General features: G+C 41.8%; 1 protein-coding gene across 2 annotated transcripts; it reads right to left on the reverse strand.

The window, feature by feature from the left end:
• Positions 1–4,686: 4,686 nt before the first annotated feature.
• LOC130861220 (tripartite motif-containing protein 6-like) lies at positions 4,687–13,484 on the reverse strand. 2 transcript variants are annotated; one of them, XM_057749858.1, is made up of 7 exons: positions 13,047–13,484; positions 12,370–12,465; positions 11,457–11,687; positions 8,883–8,905; positions 6,113–6,213; positions 5,799–5,825; positions 4,687–5,249 (listed from the first exon to the last, which is right to left on the reverse strand). In XM_057749858.1, the coding sequence occupies exons 1-7, from the start codon at positions 13,467–13,469 to the stop codon at positions 4,687–4,689; spliced, it is 1,464 nt and encodes a 487-aa protein (XP_057605841.1). In that variant the 5' UTR covers positions 13,470–13,484. The 2 variants fall into 2 exon arrangements, with proteins under 2 accessions (XP_057605841.1, XP_057605840.1); XM_057749857.1 differs by having other exon boundaries at positions 11,457–11,651; positions 12,349–12,465; positions 13,047–13,469.
• Between the last annotated feature and the right edge of the window lie 7,404 nt (positions 13,485–20,888).

Raw genomic sequence — 20,888 nt, forward strand, 5'->3', positions numbered from 1 at the left:
CATGCCACAACTAAGACCCAGTGCTGCAACTAAGACCCAGAGCAGCCAAATAAATAAATAAATATTTTTTAAAAATATAAATGAAATAAAATAAAATTATATCACTCCTAGAAGAAAACTAAGGAAGAATTCTTTGTGATCTTTTGTTAGGAAAGAGTTCTTAGATAAAACATCAAAAGCAAGACTATAGGGACTTCCCTGGTGGCAGAGTGGTTAAGAATCTGCCTGCCAATGCAGGGGATATCGGTTTGATCCCCGGTCTGGGAAGATCCCACATGCCGCTGAGCAACTAAACCCATGAGCCACAACTACTGAACCTGTATGCTAGAGCCCACAAGCCACAACTATTGAGCCCATGTGCCACAACTACTGAAGCCTGCTTGCCTAGAGCCTGTGCTCTGCAACAAGAAAAGCCACTGCAACGAGAAGCCCGTGCACCACAATGAAGAGTAGCCCCGCTCTCTGCAACTAGAGAAAGCCTGTGGCAACAACGAAGACCCAACACAGCCAATACACACATACCTAAATAAATAATAAAATAAATCTTAAAAAAAAAAAGCAAGATCTATGAAAGAAAAACTTGCTAAGTTGGACGTTATCAAAGTTAAGAACTTCTGCTCTCTGAAAGACTGTTAAGAGAATAAATAGGTAAGGTATATACTGGGAGAAGATATAAGCAAAGCAGATATACAATGAGGGATTTATATCAAGAATGTATAAAAAACTCTCACAACTCAGTAACAAGAAAATAAGCAATCCCATTTTTGCAGTTTATTGTATGTCAATTATATGTCAATAAAAGTTCTTAAAAAAAAAAGAAAACAAGCAATCCCATTTTTAAAAAAATGAGCAAAAGACTTGAAAAGGCACTTCACCAAAGAAGATATGCAGATGACAAAAAAAAAAAAAAAAAAAAGAAGAGATGTTCAACATCCCTAGGCATTAGAGAAATCCAAAAATCAAGGATGTAGAACAACTTCTACACTGATAGAGCAGGTGTAAAATGGTATATTCACTTAGGAAAATATTTTGACACTTTCAAAAAAAATTAACACTATACTACCTACCATATGACCCAACTATTTTACTACTAGTAGGTGTTTATCCAAGAAATGAAAAAATATGTTTATTAAAAGATTTTTATAAGAAATGTTTATAACATTTTATTTATAATGGCCAAATACTGGAAAAACCCAAACTTCCATCAACAGGTGAATGGATAAGTTATTATATATCCATACAATGGAATACTATTTGGCAATAAAAAAGGAATGGATATTTGATGAATAAATGACCTGGTGAATGAAAGAAACCATACACTAATGCTAAATGAGTCCATTTATATAAAACTCTAGAAAATGCAAACTATAATGACAAAAAGCAGAAGAGTGTTTGCTAGAAGACAGGGGTGAAATGAGCAGGGACAGAAGGGAAGTATTACAAAGGAGCAAGAGAAAACTTTGGAGGGGGGCAGATATCGTTTCTTGATAGTGATGATGGTTTCACAAGTAATAACTTCTCAAATCAAACACTTTAAATATGTGCAATTTACTGTATGTCAATATATCACAATAAAGATATTCAAAAAGCACTCGTTCCCCAGAATTCCCTTTACATTAGAATTGAATGTAAAATGGCAGCTCTAGTACAGATTTGTTGAGAAATGTTAGGATAACTGTACCACTTGCCTGGTGACAGCACTACTCTTTTCTTTATGAATTTTAGGCTATAGGATAGAATAAACAGAGCCCCAGGAGAGAAAAAAAAAAAAAAGGTGGGCCTTCTTCGATAAGAAAAAGAGTTCCTTTAGGTTGCAGGTACTCCTGAAATCTGTGTAACAGATCAGTAGGTCTCCACCAAAATTTGCATTTTCCTGCCTTTGAAATTTGATTGTACGTGACTCTATATGGCTAGACATTTTTTACAATCCTCCTTGCAGTTAGATGTGACCTCATGGCTCTTCTCAGCAACAGAATGTAAGAAGAAATTATCAATCCCACATATCAACCAAGGATTTAAGAAGCACATTGTCAAAAATTGTTGGAGAAATTTGGAAACTTTCACCAGTCCTGGATATTCTCATAATTGGCAGGCAATCGTTTCATCTATTATATTTTTAATTTTTTTAATTTAGCAATGGAGCTAAATAGTATAAAATGTTTATCAAAAAAAAAAAAAAAAAAAAAAAAGAGGCAAATTGCCTGCAGTTTTCTTTACCCTTCTACTGGCTTGATGCTGAGAACAGTACTGTCTCAGAGGATGGCAGAGGCACAGATGGAAAAGTTTGATCCCTGAAACTCACATGGACCAGTGCCACTCATCATAGACTTCTATATGAAAAAATAAATTTCTTTAGTATTTGATCCATTTTGTTTTTCAATTTACTTTTTCACAGCAGTTTAGCCTACTGTATCACACCAAAAGTATCAACACCAACAGGCCTCTGCCCACATCCCCTAATCCCTCAGGAGAAAGCCAGGGCTGCAAACTCATTCCAAGGATCCTAATAATTCTCACCAAATCTCAGATTGAGCAACCTTCCCCAAATATCACCTACAGAATACTAGCAAGTACTTTGGCTTTCCTATTATCTAAGGTCATTCGCTGGACACCTCCACAGATAGCGGACGGCTGGGCTAACTGCTTTTGCCTGGGATTTATTGTATGAGAAAATAAGTGGGAAGGGAGCAATTACTCAGACAGATTCTCTTATACCATCATCTCTCATTCCCCCAAATCCACCAACTGCATGAACCCTGGTTTGCCTGTTCTATCTCCTTTCATATTTCTTCCAGTTGAAGTGCAAATCAAGGTGAAGAGTATATATTTAGCCTCTGATCTCCCAAATGAAACTCTATCCTAGACGAAACCAGTACTGGGCTTTTACTATATCCTTTACTTAATCTCACCACAGATACCAGAGCTGGGCCCCGAGGATGAACTCAAACCATGAAGGAAGGTCAAGTGTCCAACAGACTGAGGGCCAGAGACAGGGACCAGACTAGGCAGCATGGCATATTCTCTGGCTAGGAACCCTTTCCACAACCTTCCAAATTGTAGATTTCTAGACAGATTGAGGTCCACTTCTCTCTGCCACTATCTTCTGCTACAAATATGCCTCAGAGGGGTAGCGCATCCCTGAAGAAATAAACATATCTGCCTTATACTAGTGCCCCCTTGGGGATATAAACTGCATTACAGGAAGAACTGTCCAATAGAAATGTAATGTAAGCCACATATATAATTTTAGATGTTCTAGTATCTACATCAAAAAAGTCAAATTAAACAGGTGAACATATTATTTTATTTAATCAAATATATCCAAGGTATCATTGCTACAATCTACAATACGGAAGTTATTAATTAGGCATTTTACATTATATTTTGAACTAAGTCTTCAAAATCTGGTGTGTATTTTGTATGTACAGCACATCTCAATTCAGACTAGGCAGGACTGAATTGTTCAACAGCCACCAGAGCCTCTTGGTTATCAGAGTGGACAGCCAGATCTTGATATCAACTCGATATTCAGTTCCACCCTCACAGCCACCTGATCATTATTTATTTCACAGTTGGCTGAAAAGGCACATAGCACCTCTCTACCAAAGGCAAAGTGCTCATTTGCAAGCTGTTCATGTTTGACCATAAAGAAAAGGAGGTATGGAGAAGCTGGAAGAAATCATTCTCTTCCTAAAAGTGCTTTATATTGATTATTTTCTCTTTACATTTTCCTCCCATTCTGGCAGAAAAATCTGTATTGGATTGATCATTTTCCTCTTTCTGCCTTGTTTTCACTTCAGTGTGTTTAGAAGAATTTTTTTTTTTTAATTTTTCAATTACTACCTTAGATTTTTAAGATTCATGAAGTTTGTAGTGAAAATTGAAGTTAGAATCTTTCTTTAAATTGAATTTAAAGCCACCAAAAGTAACATTATAGTGGATTTTAGCCCTCAACCCTATAAATACTTACACACAAAAAAACAGCAATTTCTTTGCCCATGTATTGCATTTTATAAAACCTGACAATGATGTTACAAGAATGTAACATTACAGGTCAATTTCTTTCACAAACAGAGATAAAACAAAACATAAACAACATATGAGCAAAAACAAATCCAGTATTGCATATGAAGAATAACAGTGGTTTATTCCAGAAATTTGTGTTAGATTTAAAAACGGAAATAAATCAATCTACTTCAGTAACAGAATAAAAATGACATGTGATTATCTTAATAATTATAGACAATATATGTTGAAATTTAACTTTCCACTCAGTACAAAAACTGACATCAAATTAATAGAAGAGAATTTCCTAAATTTGGTTCCATACATCAACAAAGAAAAATCTCCACCAAATACCATGCTTACTGGTAAAATGTTGAGGGAATAGTTCTCAGAGCTTTCTGAGATGCTCTTCCCAGGTTGTAATCCCCAAATTTGGCTCAAATAAAATTTTCCAATTCTTTAAAAAAAAAAAGGAACAATGTTGACAGCTACCCCTCGCCCATCTCAAGATCTGTAATTAATCTATCAAGGATGTTCACTGTCACCATTGGGTTACTCAACTCTAGCACCGTGTAAATGTTCAACAGGAAAGGAGTGAAAACATTGAAAAATCGGAAGGTAAGAAAGGAGAAACTGAGATGCAGAAGAGCCTTGGCTCAGATGGTGGGAGCGGCAGAAAGTTCAAGAGCTTGGGCGACGCAGGGTCATTGGGACTACACAGTTGCAAGGATTAAAATATGGACAAAGAGTGGTAGGAAAGTAATACTTAGAGAAGGTGTAGATGGGGAAGCCGTGGTTGGTGACATTGTAAAAGGAGACTGTGCCGGCCTCATAGTCTAAGAATACCCCAATTCGGCGAGGAGGCACCATCATGGAGAGGAGCAGGGAAGTGGACGACTCCTCATAGGCTCTATATTCGTGTTTATGATGTAACCCGATCACCCAGTATCCATTTTGAGGCTGGTATCGGGAGTAAACATTCCGATTGTTCGCAAACTGGTTGAAAGACAACGTAGGTCCCACTGAATCACTGCACACCCCCAGGATCCAGTCAGTCTTCTTGGCCACATCTACCTCCCAGTAATGCTTCCCTGAGGAGAAGTGTCGAGAGCCCAGGACACCACAGCCATAATGCTCTTCCAGATGAGATCCAGACAGCTGAGCGCCCACAAATCTCACCTGCCTCCGGTTCTTAGACAGGACGAGATTTAAATTAGCCGTGTGTGGATTCAGAGTCACGTCCACTGTGGGAGAAAGGTACAGCATCAGCAGATGAGGATGGGTACGTGGGTCCTTTTTAAATTTTTTAATTTTTTTGAGATTTTATTTCTTTTTTTTAAGCTCTTTATTGGGATATAATTGCTTTACACTGTTGTGCCAGTTTTTGCCATACACCAAAGTGAATCAGCTGTATTTATACATATATCCCCATATCCCCTCCCTCCCTCGACTTCCTCCCACCCTCCCTACCCCAGCCCTCTAAGTCATCACCCATCATTAAGTTGATCTCCCTATGTTATGCAGGAACTTCCCACTAGTTATCTATTTTACATTTGGTAGTGTATATATGTCAATGCTACCCTCTCACTTCGTCCCAGCTTCCCCTTTGCTCCCCCCACCGGTACATGGGTCTTTTGACTCTAAGAAGAGGAAGCACAGGATGTGGGTGGGAGGAATTGGAGCTAGGTGGTGGGAGCTGGGGGGAAATAGCAACACCTCATACCTGAGAGTATGTGTGGATATGTCTCGGAAGGATAAGAACATAGCTCAAAGAGGCCATGGTTTCTACTTACCCCAGTAGCTCTGGACATCTGTCAGCTCTGTAATGATAAAGAATCAATCATGTTATATAGAAACAGCCGTCTCAGGTCTGCTGTCTCTCCCATTACCTGGCTGAGGGGTGTGGCAGGGAATTCTGTGAGGATGTAAGCTGGCCATTTCATTCCCCCTTCAGTATGACCTGCATCTTCCTCAGCACACTGTATCTCTCCTTCTCTGACCTCTCTCTCTGCCACTATTCCCAAATACCAACCACACCCTCCATTCTTTTTATCCCCTACTACTACAATAACTCCCCATCCAAACTCTGTTCCCTGCATCTCCTCACCTCTAAATACTCGCAGCATCTTTTTCAGATCTGGGGCTCGAAACATACTCTTCAGCTTGGTGGGGAGAGCTTCCAGCTTCTTCAGAGTCCAGAATTCACTCCTAAAGAGAACAGACATTAATAATCTCCAACACTGCTTACCTTGGGTACCTCTAACACCTGTCTCCTTCTTCTCCCAGGCCCACTGGTGAACTTCAACACTCTTTCCTGAAGAAAATGAGCATCATTCTGCAAAGAGCCCTGGCACTTGAGCCAGATGACCTGAACTAAAAACTAGCTTCTGGGGGCTTCCTAGGTGGCGCAGTGGTTAAGAATCCGCCTGCCAATGTGGGGGACACGGGTTCGAACCCTGCCCCAGGAAGATACCACATGCCGCAGAGCAACTAAGCTCATGTGCCACAACTACTGAGCCTGCGCTTTAGAGCCCGTGAGCCACAACTATTGAGCCCATGTGCCGCAACTACTGAGGTCCACGCACCTAGAGCCCATGCTTGGCAACAAGAGAGGCCACAGCAATGAGAAGCCCACGCACCGCAACAAAGAGTAACCCCCACTCGCTGCAACTAGAGAAGGACCGTGTGCAGCAACAAAGACCCAACACAGCCAATAAATAAATAAGTAAATAAAAAATTAAAAAAAAAAAAACAACCAAAAAAACTAGCTTCTCACCATCTGTGTGCATGTTGATAAGATTTTCATTCTATTTCATGGCTCAATAATATTCCATTGCATATACATACCATATCTTCTTTATTTGTTCATCTGTTAATGGACACAGGTCGTTTCCACATCTTGTCTATTACAAGGATGAGTCAAAAATTATCAGCACTCTGGGTGTATTAAAACTTCTATAAATTCTACAGCCAGAGTGCAGACAATTTTTGCCTCACCCTCGTATAAATAATGCTGTAATGAAGCGCAGACTCTATCTTTTATACAGAACCGGGAATACAACCAATATTTTATAATAACTTTAAACTGGGTATAATCTATAAAAATATTGACTCACTATGTTGTACACCTGAAAATAATATACTCTTGTAAATCAACTATACATGAATTACATGTATACATGGATACAGAAGATGTGGCATATATACACAATGGAATATTACTCAGCTATAAAAAGGGATGAGATGGAGCTATATGTCATGAGGTGGATAGAACTACAGTCTGTCATACAGAGTGAAGTAAGTCAGAAAGAGAAAGACAAATATTGTATGCTAACTCACACATACTGAATCTAAAAATGGTACTGATGAACTCAGTGACAAGAACAAGGACGCAGATACAGAGAATGGACTGGAGAACTCGAGGTTTGGGAGGGGGCGGGGGGTGAAGGGGAAGCTGAGACGAAGCAAGAGAGTAGCACAGACATATATATACTACCAAATGTAAAATAGATAGTCAGTGGGAAGTTGTTGTATAACAAAGGGAGTCCAACTCGAGTATGGAAGATACCTTAGAGGACTGGGATGGGGAGGGTGGGGGGACTCGGGCGGGGGGGGAGTCAAGGAAGGGAGGGAATACGGGGATATGTGTATAAAAACAGATGATTGAACTTGGTGTACCCCCCAAAAAATAATAAATAAATAAATAAAATTTAAAAAAAAAAGTTGATAGGATTTATCCCTCAAGCCCTTATTTTTGTTTCTTTGGGTTGCTGTTTTTTCATAAAACACGATAATTTTCCTTTCTTTCTCTGCATCCTAGAGACTGTATAATATTAAGTCAAATAATGGCTGGGAAACCCTTTGCTACCTCTAAAAAGGATACCCTCTTAGAGGGTCTACAGGTTTCTGTGTTGACAGGCAGGGTATCAGGACCTGCTGCTGGGGCTTTCAGAGTAGCAGGTGAAGGGCTCTCTTCTGAAGAGTCTGTGGTTTCAGTCTTAAGGTCTTGCAGAGGTTGAGGGAGAAAGACCTTCAGAATAGCCTCTTAGGATTCCTGGTCTCTGTGAATGTCACACCAGTTGGAGAAAGGAGGCATCCTCACCTCCAGACTGAGAGTAAAGATTTCTGAAGGGACAACAGGCTCCACAGGTCCTGTGTTTGTGAGGTGCTTCAAGGTACCAGGTATGTGGGCTACGTTAGGGGTCACCTTGATGAATGAAATTCTGGAGTATGTGTTAAGAGAACATGTTTCTGTTCCAGGGCCAAAGCCACTCTTTTCAAGGCCTCAAGTCTATGTTTTTACTGGGATTGCGAATAATGGAAGTCTGAGCAAAACTAGGTAGCAAGGCATGGACTATTCCAAAGCCAAGGGAGAAAGGGAAATTGAAGCAGAGGTCCCAAGAGCTGATTGCTGGACCTTGGGAAACAATGCAGATGGAAAATTTCCCTCTGATAAAGTATGTGGGCGAAGAAAATCCCTGTGTGTTTTGAAGTAGCTATAAACTACTGGAAGCAGGGATGGAAGCAGGTGTACAGAGGTTTGTGGAAAAGGAGTTCCATCACGAGGTATGAGGGGAGTCAGTGATACTATAACCCTTGCTTCTTAAGGACACTACTGTCCCCAGTTTGTGAACCTCCCACCACCCAAATTCTCCTACCACAGAAACCAAGCCATTCCCTTTACATTAGGGAACACCAAATGCTCATGATAAGCAACTCAAGACACCATAGTCCTAAATCTTCCCTGCCTTGTGATGTTCCTTTTTCCTTTCCCACTGACCACAAGATAACTCTAGTATAGGAGTATCTTGTGTCTCCTAACAGGGTATAGCAGTCTTTTATCAGCCCAAGGTAACTACCTCATGTGTTACACATACCTTTTCGCAACATCACTCACATCCTAGGAAAGAAAGAGACAAGTTTAGTCAAGGAGTAATAGACCTTGTCCTCTACTACAGCCTCCCTCATCCATGTCCCTCATCCCATTCCCACCACCCCACGATATGATGGGGACAGAGATGATGCCGCTATGCAGGCCACAGAGTAGAGGTAAGAACTCAAAGCAGGGTGTCCCTGAGACCCTATGTAGCGATGTCAGGAAATGATTCAATTCATTCCTTAGTACCTTTAATTTTACAACTCTGTGTGTGTCCCGTGTGTGTGTGTGTGTGTGTGTGTGTGTGTGTGTGTGTGTGTATGATGTTATATACGTACATCATCTATTATTTGCCAGGCACTGGGCCTGGTCCTAGACGCTCTCACATGACTAAGTCCTAGTTTCTGTCCTCGAAATGCTTACAATCCTGTTGCTGAAGATACAAGGGCCTTAAATATGGTTGTTTCTCAAATTCCACCTGCCCTAACCCTCTATGCTACCTTCGCTGACTTTGTGTATTTTTCTTGATTTCAACACACACACGTCGATGACTCCCAAATCTGTACTTCTGCTCACATCTCTTTTATATACCCCAGCACATAAGCCACAGGCACCACAAATTCAAGATGTCTAAAAGAAAACGTACTTTTCCTGCAACCACGGGGTCTCTTCTGTTATCTTCCATCTTCCTCAATGACACCAGCATCCAGTCACCAAATGTAGACCAAGTACTGTCCACAAAACTACCTGATACTCACTCTGACGTCCCATCTTAGACCAAGCCAGTCCACTTCACACCCTTAATTTCTTTCAGCCACGGCTCTTTACCATCATCACTGCCACCGCCTGCCTCATCTGAGTAAAATTGTCTCAGGGCCTCCGAACTGGTCTTCCTAACTTCTGCTCTCTGCACCTCAATGCAGCAGAAGAAAAGGCCAATGGTTTGATCTATGTAACACAGGAATAACTATTTTCTTGGTATTGGAGCTACTTTTGGTTGTATTTGCCAAAAACACAACTCAAACCGGCTTGAATATGTAAAGTGGGAGAGGCCTACGCAGGGCTGTATGAATCTTATGGCATACTTGTAAAAAGCAACTCAAATGATCCAATCAGGGTGCCACTTCATGCCTTCTCCTCTTAGCTTTATTCTCGGGGTTCACATTTTGAAACTTGAAAGCTGCAGGCTTGCATCCAGCTGTCAAATCTTAATGGACAACAATGTCAAACAGATATAAGAGAATGAAGAAGTGTCTGTGATGGGCAAGTTCTGGACAAACTGACTGTGAGATAACACACTGGTTAAAATGACCATTGGGCAGTCGTACTAACTAATGGGTAGGAGAGTCTAGCGGACGCCTGGACTAGCCATTACATAAATTGACGATCCATTTGCACTTATGAAGCAATTATTCCAGTTTGAGGGCACTTGTAAAGGGGCTAGAACAGGTGGGGGAAGGAACAAGCATTAGGACAACCCAACATCAAAGATGAAGAAAAAAGCAGGAAGAATAAACTGAGGATGTGAAACCGGAAGCAGCGAATGAGGAAAAGCTCCAATAGGTGGAAAATAACTACCTCATGACCCCAATACTAGGGCCAAAAAATAAGTAAATTATTATTCCACCAGGAGAGTGAGTAAGAGGAAATTAAGAAAGTAAACAGAAAAGAAGAAAGAGTCTAAAGGTTCCAGAATATCGCAAGGTACATCCTCCCTCATCTTAATTGTCACACCATTCACTCTATGAAGCAAACAGCTGCTCAGATTTCAACCTCGGTTCAAACCTCTCCATCAAACCTCTCTGGATTTGACAGCTTACACCCTCCCAATCTACCTACATACACAGACCACAGAGCTCATTCTTTGTGCCTCAAAAGTCCTGTTCAAACTTCTGTTACAACATGTTCAATGGTTCTGCCCTACAGAAGAGAGTGAAAGCAAAGAAGCCCTGGTGATAACATAAAAAATCTCTATGTACTTGAGTTTGGTATGTGTTTGCCTGTGACTAAGCTGGGTGAAAAGAACCTGACCAATCCTGACACAGCATCAGAGACAACAGGTGCCTAATGTCCAGTGATTCTCAACAGGGCAGGGAAGGATAAGTTCTCCCCAGGGAGATTTTCAATATCTGGAGAGTTTTTTGGTTGTCACAGCTGGTGGGATGCTACTGGCATCTAGTGGATAGAGGCCAGGGATGCTGCTAAACATCCTACCATGCACAGGGCAGCCCCTCACAGAAAAGAATGTCCTAGCCCAAAAGGTCATCAAGATTGAAAAATGCTGCTATAAACCATCACTGGCTATAATAGATCTTTTACATAGTATCAAATGACCTTTTGGACTATCCTTTATACATAAGAACTAAAAATGAGACATTCCCTTAGCATTTGTACTTTTAATTATACTATGCTTTAACCACGAACTTTGAACTGTTTAATAGGGAAGAGGCACTACAGGGTCAAAGGAAATTTTTTTCTTTCCCCCACCAAGACAGGCGTCCCACATCAGAAGGGAAGGAAAGTTAGTGTCTCTTCGTCTTGACTGTCACACTGAGGGCTCCTCTGCGATTCTCACCTGCAGCAGCTCCATTGTGGACCCCTGACACCGGCGCTCCAGGTCTGAGATGAGCTCTCTCAGGGACTGGCTCTGCTGGACCAGCTCACCCTCAGCTTCTGCTATGATACTCAGCCCCTTCCTCTCCTCCTCCTCCAGCTTCTTCAGCTGCCGCTGCTCCTCTTTGTCCAGGATTCTCCTCAACTGATCAAACTGCTTCTGGATCCTGTGTCTCTCAGGTTCCGCCTGATTCTTCAGGAACATGGAAGAGAAAGAGGCTGCTCGTCTGCTGAGCTGAGGGTCTCCTGTATAAGGGGTGGGGGAGGCAGGCGCAGCGCTGCTTTTCTGGCAGGTCTCACGGAGGGAGAAGGGATAAATGGGGGCGTAAGCCCTGTAGCACCTGGTCTTTCCTCCTATTCTCCCTTCAGCTCTTCTCAGACCACTGGCCCCAGGCTACCTCGTCTAGGCTCCTGAGATAGAAACTTTGATTCCTGGGAGGTTTAGATTCCAAGCAGCCTCCCTGGCCTCTCAGGACTCAGCATCAGCCTCCCCTTTCAGTTGTCAGTATTTAGACAGGAATGACTGGCCTGTGCCTGATCTACTTTTCCAACTTTCAGAGCTCAAAACTATAGAACAAGGTCCAGAAGCAGGAAATTAAGGGCGGCCGTTGGCCGTGGTTCCTCTCCCATGTGATTCTTTAGAAACCTCAATTCCCTTTGATATGTTTCTCTTCTAAGTCTCCCTTCTCTCCCCCTAGCTCTGCCCCAAGAACAATATCCTTGTTTGGAAGGGTTGCAGTGAAGGACTAGGCAAAGGGAAGCTCTTCTAGCCAAATCAAGGAACAGACAGAACCAGGTCCCCTTTGCCCTCAGCTGCCATGCCCTGCCCTGCCCTGATAACCATTCTAGGACACCTTCAGAAGAATCTCTCTTACCTTCCAGGATGCCCTCTTCTCTCTGATAACAGCTGTTAGTTTCTCAGCTTCCTGCTGCTCTTGCCTCAGCTTCTTCAGAGACTCCTGGAATTTCTCCTGGAAGAAACATATCAAGTCAAGCAGAGTCAGGTGTCCAACTGTCTCAGCGCTGAGACATGGAATGGATGGGGAGGGATTATACTGACCTCAGAGGAAGCCTTTCCTGGATGAAAACCTGAGGCAGTCAAGTTATCTTTTGTAAACAGGGGATAGAAATGGGTGGGAAAAGGCCGATTCTCTTTTCTCTAAGGGAATGAACCTGACTATGAACCACGTTAAGTCCTTTAGTCTCACTGCCAACGTATCCCCTGCATTCGACCTGCCCCGTCCCCTACTGGCCCCCAGCAGCATCCTTTACTCATGCAGAACCAATTGTGAGCAGTGAGAAAGAGAGAACGTCTCTGCTCTCGGCCAGAAGGGCTTTATCTAGGTTCATCTCCTAGGTAAACAGGACTACAAAGAAATTACGAGGGTGAGTCAAACATTATCTGCACTCTGGTCATATCGAAACTTCTATACATTCTACAGCCAAAGTGCAGATAATTGTTGACTCACCATCGTAGATTAGGGCATAACGAAAAGTTAAAGTCTACCAAAGCCTCTGTTCCTGCCTGCCTTCCCTCCATCTGGGCTCCCACCTGGTACTCCTGGGCAACCTCCTCCATGAGGAATGTGTGGTGACCACGGTGCTCCTGGGACCGCTCGCAAAGCCAGCAAATGAGCTTCCCATCCTCCTTACAGAAGAGCTGGAGCTTCTCTCCATGGTGCGCACAAAGAATCACCTTCAGCTGCTTCCCCGAGCCCAACACCACCTCCCTGAGCCTCTCCGCTATGTTGGCCAGGTGCCGATTGGGCCGCAGGTTCCCAGGCCAGTAGCTGGTCTGGCACACAGGACAGCAGCTCTCCTCTTCTTGGCCGATACCCAGCTCCTTGCTGTTCCCCATGATGCAGGCTTGGCAGAAGCTGTGTCCACAGTCTATGCTCAGGGGTTCTGTCAGGAGCTCCAGGCAGATGGGGCAGGTCACTTCATCCTGGATGTCCACCAGGACTGCTGAAGTCATTGTAACCACTCTCCTGGCTCCTGCCTGCCCAGCCCTGACTTCTAAGGTGCTTCTTGTGTATAGAATCCTGGGTAGATGGGCAAACAAGAGAGGGTTCAGGGTAAGAAATGTGGGAAATAAAGGCAGGCTGACTGTTCTGGATAAAGAGGTCAAGTACCTGCGGTAACAACAGCTTCTCATTCAAACTTCAAACATGTTCTTTGCCCCTGTTCACATTAGACATCAATTTGCACCCTCATTAGAGCAATGATTATGGTTTCCCTTTACTCCTACTGGATGAAGGGACAATGATGTGTGTGCTGGAGAGAAGTGGCCTTGGGTAGGCCGTTGTCTGTTTAACCTTTTCTCAGCCCACCAAAACACATCCTCAATGTTCAAAGCACCAGAACACGCTGCTGCCTGAGGATTTTTGCACTTGCTGTTCCTACTGCAAGGAAGCCCTTTCACCCTGGTATCTCCATGACTCTCTGACTTCATTCATCTCTCTCCTTTCATGTTTTATCAGAAGGGTTTGCTCTGACAAGCCTAGCTAAGGCAGGCCACCCTCACCATCATTCGCAATATATAAGGGTGAGTCAAAAATTATCCACACTCCCAAAAAAAAAAATTATCCACACTCCAATTTTATTAAAACTTCTATATATTCTACATCCAGAGTGTGGATAATTTTTTTCACACCCTCATACCTACCTGCTTGTTTTTCGTTTTTATCACCACTTAATATGGATCTTCAATTGTCTGAATCCCCCACTGGAGTATAAGCTCCATGAGACCAGAGACCGTTTTTGTTCATTATTGAACTAGCTCAGTGCCCAACACACAGGTCCTCAACTTTTGATGAAGCAAACTCTAGAACCTCCTCATCCCTCCATAGATGGTTAGACCTGTCTCATGAGCTCCGTCACCTCTCTTTGACATCATGCTGGCATTGCTCTCCAGGATCTAATCTCCAAGATGAGAAGTATCATTTATCATGAAGACACATCTACCTTTTAATAGCTCTTTACACGGAGCCCTTTCATCTCTCATGGCCCCCTTCCCAGAAAAATCCAAAGAAATACAAATGACCATAATAAGGTAATGTCATATCTTTACAATTAACACTTTTATAACCAGTTGTGATTTAGAAATCACATTCCCGTTTTCTTTATTCCTCACAGAAAAACTCTAAATAAATGGGTATTTTTGGCCTTTTGATAAACAGAGACATTAAATGACTTTATAAAATCACATATCTTATAAATTGTAGAGTTGGCAAAATCTATCATGTCCAAAGTCCTAGTTCAAAGCTCTGTCCTCAACCTCATAACTTTAACCAAGGTAAAGGTGGCCAAAGTCAGGTACAGACCTGGTGCTTTGAGAGAAGAGATTTCACCATGTCTGTCCAAAACTCTGACAGGGTCCTTAAGGTGCCCATGTACGGGGCAGAGAAGGGACGGGTGGAGCATTTGAAGCCACATACGTTCTAGCAATAGACAGTTCACAGAAAAAAGACCTGAGGCAGAGGTATGTGCGTGGGATGGTTGGGTCAAATAGGTCTTATAGTATTTGGGGAAAGTATTTCAGAATTGCTAATAGGAGAAAAGTATAAAATGGTGGAAAAAGAGGAATGAAGTATCAATACCTTGAAAACATTATGCTGAGTGAAGTCAGATACAAAAGATTGCATACTGTATAACTCCATTTATAGGAAACGTCTAGAGTAGCAAATCTATAGATATAGAAAGTAGATTAGTGGTTGCCAAGAGTTGGTGGAGGACTTCCCTGGTGGTGCAGTGGTTAAGAATCTGCCCGCCAGTGCAGGGGACACAGGTTTGATCCCTGGTCCAGTAAGATCCCACATGCTGCTGAGCCACTAAGCCTGCAAGCCACAACTACTGAGCCTGAGTGCTACAACTACTGAAGCCTGCACGCCTAGAGCCTGTGCTCCGCAAAAAGAGAAGCCATTGCAATAACATGCCAAAGCACCACAACAAAGAGTAGCCCCTGCCTGCCGCAACTAGAGAAAGCCCGCACACAGCAACAAACAACCAACGTAGCCAATAAATAAATAAATAAGTAAATTTATTAAAAAAAGATTTGGTGGGAGAGGGAATGGGGAATGACTGCTAATGACTTTGGGGTCTCTTTTGGGGTGATGAAAATATCCTGGAATTAGTGGTGCTAGTTGAAAAACTGTGATTTTTCAAAAAAAAAAGGAATTGTATACCTTCAAAGGGTGGATTTCATGGTATTTGAACTATATCTTAACTTTAAAAAAGTGTATGAGAGGAAAATAAGAGAGAGAGGCTATCTTGTGATTTCTGGTTCAGTTGTCCCAACCCCATAGCTTTTACACAAGGCATGCTATGGGAGAGGATCTGAGGGCCAAGCGCAGTGCTATAGTTGGTATGGGGAGACAACGACCAATAAGGACGAATGAAATGTGTACTCTACAAGGAGGTGTACCATACAGACTTCGAGCCGGAAACATCCATTTTTTAACACATAGCAAAGACAACCATTATTAATGCAGGGAAGTATGTATGCATAAAGGTATTTGCATAAAGGTATTTGTGCCAAGTACATATGCAAAAAGGTATTTGTTTCAAGGAACAGTGGAAGGTAGAAAATAATCATAGAGACCATTTTCTGATCGCTTTTTATGTGAAGCAATGGCTGAACTCTTGCATTATATTGATATAATCCAATCCCACAATAACTCTATCAGATACATTTAATAACACCTATCTTACAAATGTGAAAAGTAAACGTCTTAAAAAGGTATTCAATTACCAAAGCTCTCAGAATGAATAAGTGACAAAATAAAGGTTATAATCCAATTTTATACAAATCCAAACCTCAGGTTGTTGCCCAGTCCTTAAAGGAAGAGAATGTTTCCTTCATGCCCTCCACCCCAGCTGCAAGGGGCTCAGGGCACAAAGTGGCTCAGCTTGTTACTAGCCACCTCCTGACAGGTACTCGTCTCATTTTTTGGCTGCACTGATTCAGCATGATAGTCCCCTTCTTCCTGCCGTTTGAAGGCTCCCTACAGCTCTTCCTCAGTTATCGGCAGGCTCCTTCTCCAGCCCTGCTGCTTCATTCCTGGTGGCACATCCAGGACTCAGGCTGCTTCCCTTTCCCTGGCAGCGTGAGGTGAGTAGAGAAGGCACTGCCACTGGAGTAACACAGACGTAGGTCTGAATCCTGAATTTATCTGTCTCTAGTTCTGGAACACGGTGGTCATTCCCGATCTGAGAGGTGGTTTAATGTTTTGTGTATTGCTGATAACAAGTCTTCCTTTATAACACTTGTGATAAATTATCTGAGCCAATGTGTAGAAGAGTCTCAATAAAAATTAGTTGTCACTACATTTATACTGTCATCGCTCTTTAATCCTTTAGTGCTCTGCCCTCTTACCATGAGGAAAAGAGCCTCTTCAATATCTTTACCAGGAATAGGGATAGAACAGAATCTGGTAGATGGATAGCTCTATATAAATATTTGTTATAAGAATGAATGCATCACTTTCTCACCCCCTTTCATATCTTCTTCCTTCTTTTGGACCTATGAGAAAAATCCACTATCTCAATTCACAACAAGATTTAATAAGATGGCATTTAAGGACAATGTGAGAACCCTGGACCTGACCCAGTAGTTTCTGTGTGCCTGGCGTAAGGGTCACTTAAGAAAACTAATAACTTCTCTGATGAGACAACTAACGATGCTGGAACTGACCTTAGCTTTTTTTTTTTTTTTGGTCTGGGCTGAATTAATATAGATATCCTCATTGAAAAACATCTTATTCTCATTCTTGAAAGCCCGCAGTCATTAAATTAATTGCTGTTGTCTTAAATCACATAATTTTTTGCAGACCTTTAAAATTACTTATTTATTTGTACTATTTCAGCATTGAATCACTCTCATTGGAAGCCATATGCTGTTTGCCTAGCTGGAGTCTAGTTTGGGCCACCAAACAAGAGCCAGCTGATAAATGCACAGCTTAGTTGAAGGCACACTACCCCTAGTCCCAGTTGTGACCCTCATGTACAGGAGAGGCCACAGGGTGGCTGAAAGCAGGTATAATTCCATAATTTTTCTTTGGTCCGCCTGGTCCCCATGCAAAGGGAAATGTACACTGAGGTATGGCACAGTCATTGTGGGCATAATTTAAGAACACAGGTCTGTTAGCTAGTCGGCAGTAGGGAAGGGATGGGGTTAAACCGAGGTGTGCTTTGTTTTGAAGAAACTAACCATTAAGTTGCAGAAAGTTCCAAACACCAGATGTTTCAAAAAGGTTACAGTGCATTCCAATCAACAAGATACCACAGTGCAAGCAAACCACCAAGCACCTGCTTGCTTGCAGTTTTTGGCAACATAGACAAACCTGTACTAGGTGGAAGATCACGCTTGCCCCTGCTTGCCCCTTCATGAATACGTGTGCAGCCCAGACAAAAAACCTGATTCAACTGTTCAGAAAGACAGTACTTTCAGAGCTATCTCCCTGTCTCCTTATTTGTCACAAGAAATGCTTCTACTTTAATCAAAAGTACAATGCATAGTCCCTTGGCTATGCACCCCAAGTTATGGACCCATCGAGTCTAGTAACAGGTCCTGTAATTGGCACCAATTTTCCCCTCCTGAGGGCATGGTAGGATAAAAAATATCAATTTGCCTGTCCGTAACAACCTTACAGGAGAAAGGGCCTGAGAAAGTGTCCCAGACCAAGAAAACAGTCTATGAGATATAGCATAGTTGAGCAGGGTGAGTACAGGACATTGCTGGGGACCTAGTGAGCTAAAACATGACCTCAGTGCATATTTCCAAACAATAAAATGGACGTACTGATACATACAACAAAATAAATCTCAAAGGCATTATGCAAAGTGAAAGAAGCTAGATAGCAAGGATAAGTGGCTGTACGATTGCATTTATATGATATTCTAAAAAAGACAAAATTCTATTTGAGATAAGATTAGAAGATACCAGGGCCAAGGGCTGTGAGAAGGAAATAAATTGCAAAGGGACATACACAAAAAATTGCGGAGTGATGGAAATGCCTTTTATATATCATGATTGTGTTATGTGGACAACTACATACAAGTCAAACTCACGGAACTGTATACTTAAAATTGCTAACTAATGTAAATGATAACTCATTAGAGCTAACAAAAACAAAATAGAAGAAATGCAATGAGAAAAACAGGTTTGGTTTTCTGATTTTCTAATTTGTGATCTTCTAAGCACAAATTAGAAATGTGTTGTCAAATATGGTAGCCACATGTGGCTACGGAGCACTTGAAATATGGCTAGTCAGAAATGAGATGTTTTAAGTTTTGGTAAGAAAAAATAATCTAAAATATTTCATTAACAGATTTTTTTTATATTGATTACATGTTCTAAATATATTTTGGAAGCATGGAGTTAAATATATTAAAGTCAATTTCACCTGTTTCTTCTAACTTTTTAATGAGGCCAATAGAAAATTTAAAATTATATAGGTTGCCCTATTACATTTCCACATTTTTTTTCCATCTAACGTTCTATTTGAGATACTCAAATCAGAGAGAGATTCTTGAACAGAAGATTATGTGAGTTGATGTCTCGACTTGTGTATAAAGTTAAGGCTGGGGAAAGGAAGGAGGGGAACAGAGTCAGCTAACATTCAGTTAGAAAGGGTCTGAGTAGCCCTACCCACATGCCAGCAGGCCCTTGACCACTGGCTGTTGTGCAGCGCAGCCCAGAGGACACAAAAAAAACCAACAGAATCCCCTTCTAAGGCCATGTCTCCAGAGCAGTGTGGGTGGACAGAAAGATGAGTCTGGCTGTGTGAGGAGTGCAGATCCCAGAGCCTAAGGGGAAGAGCCCTGAAGATCAAATTAGCAAATGAAAGAGGACAAATTCAGGAGCGGGTGGGACCAGTGAAAGCAGAAGCAGACATCAGAAAAAGGTCATGTGGTCTACTAACTAGCTGCACTGGCATCCAGTGGAGCTCTTTATGTAGAATCTCTAGGTCTCTCAGACCAATTCAGTATCTGTGCTTTAATAAAACCTAAGGCCCCAGAAGCATTGCCTTAAATACATGTTTTCTTTCCAGGTAAATGCAATTTAGGGTGCAAAACAGAAAGGGGTAAAAGTGGGTGAGGAAAGCCAAAGAATGGACTGATATTTAGATCTGAAATATCTATTAGAATGAAAGCTCACAATTCAATATTAAAACAGCTTTCAGAGTAAAAGTCAGTAACTGGGTAGGGAACACAACACTGCTGCAGGCTGGGGGCTCAGAAGTTACAAATGAGATGGGCGGGACTGCCCTGGAGCTGGGAGGTCTAGTGAAAGCAGAGTGAAAATCTAAACAGGTGGCAACTGCAATTATAAGTGAGTTGAGATTGTACTGAGGAAATAATACTTTTCATCCCTTTTGTAGGAAGCACTTAATAAATATTTGAATTGGAACATAGTTTACAATTTTTTAACTTCAGAAAATCACTACCTCATATATTCAAAACTTATAATGATTTAATAACTTTGCAAATTCTTAAAATATTGTCCTGCACAGGTTTTCTTCTTTCTGGGTGTTAGATAATCCATTAACTGAGTGGGTTTTTTTTAGATTAGATAATAAAATTCTAACCATTTCTTTCTGCATTTGTGATATTACACTTGTAATTCCTAAGTTTTTAAACTCTGCTGTATTTTAACTTGTCAGAAGTAGTCATATTCTCCTTAAGCATAGTGCGTTTTTTACATATTTTATTCCCTATTCTTTCAAAAACTTGATTTTGCATCTTTTAAACGGGAGGCGTTGAGTCTGTCAATAATAATAACTTAATAATTTGAATATTTACGATTTTTTTCAGGCACTCTCTTCTGTTTAAACCTCTGCCTCACTTAATCCTCACCAAGACTCTTTAAAATAAATATTACTCCGTCCATTTTTATAGTTGGAAGAAACTGAAGCTCAAAGAGCTCAAACAACAGGTTGGGGGCACACAGCCAGCGTCTACGTGTCAGAGGCAGATTTTGAACCCAGGCATGCTGGTCGCAGCACCGACGCTCCTAACCACGTATTTCTGTCTTCATTGATTGATTGACTAAATGTTGTCCCTAGTCTCGCTGAGCGATTCGCAGTGAGGATGAAAAAGAAATAAATTATCTGCATCGTGAGCTCCTAAAGGGAAGGGACTCCACTTCTCTTACCGCCCTGTCACTTCAAGTGACAGTAAGTGACCCAGCCACAGATGGCAGACATCTCCAGGTAACCGGCACACGTTGGCTCCAGATGGTCAAAGCTCCTCTGAGCAAACCAAGGAGTTTTAAACAGATTCTGAGCAACTCGTTTGCTCTTTTTTCCTGAACTCAACCGCGCACCGCCCTGCTACCTACGGGGAAATTCAGGGCGAGATCTCGCGGCAGCCCGGCCTTTGCACATACCCCGCA

This window comes from Hippopotamus amphibius, chromosome 9 (genome assembly GCF_030028045.1).
Source record: "Hippopotamus amphibius kiboko isolate mHipAmp2 chromosome 9, mHipAmp2.hap2, whole genome shotgun sequence".
NCBI classification, from domain to species: Eukaryota; Metazoa; Chordata; class Mammalia; order Artiodactyla; family Hippopotamidae; genus Hippopotamus; species Hippopotamus amphibius.

Excerpts from the sequence above, each read along its gene's own strand:
- LOC130861220 (XM_057749858.1), bottom strand. The coding sequence starts at position 13,469 with ATGACTTCAGCAGTCCTGGTGGACATCCAGGATGAAGTGACCTGCCCC. Across the intron at positions 11,688-12,369 it reads AGAAGAGGGCATCCTGGAAG|AATCAGGCGGAACCTGAGAG; the intron begins GTAAGAGAGATT and ends ATGTTCCTGAAG. Across the intron at positions 5,826-6,112 it reads GATGCTGCGAGTATTTAGAG|AGCTGACAGATGTCCAGAGC; the intron begins GTGAGGAGATGC and ends TTATCATTACAG.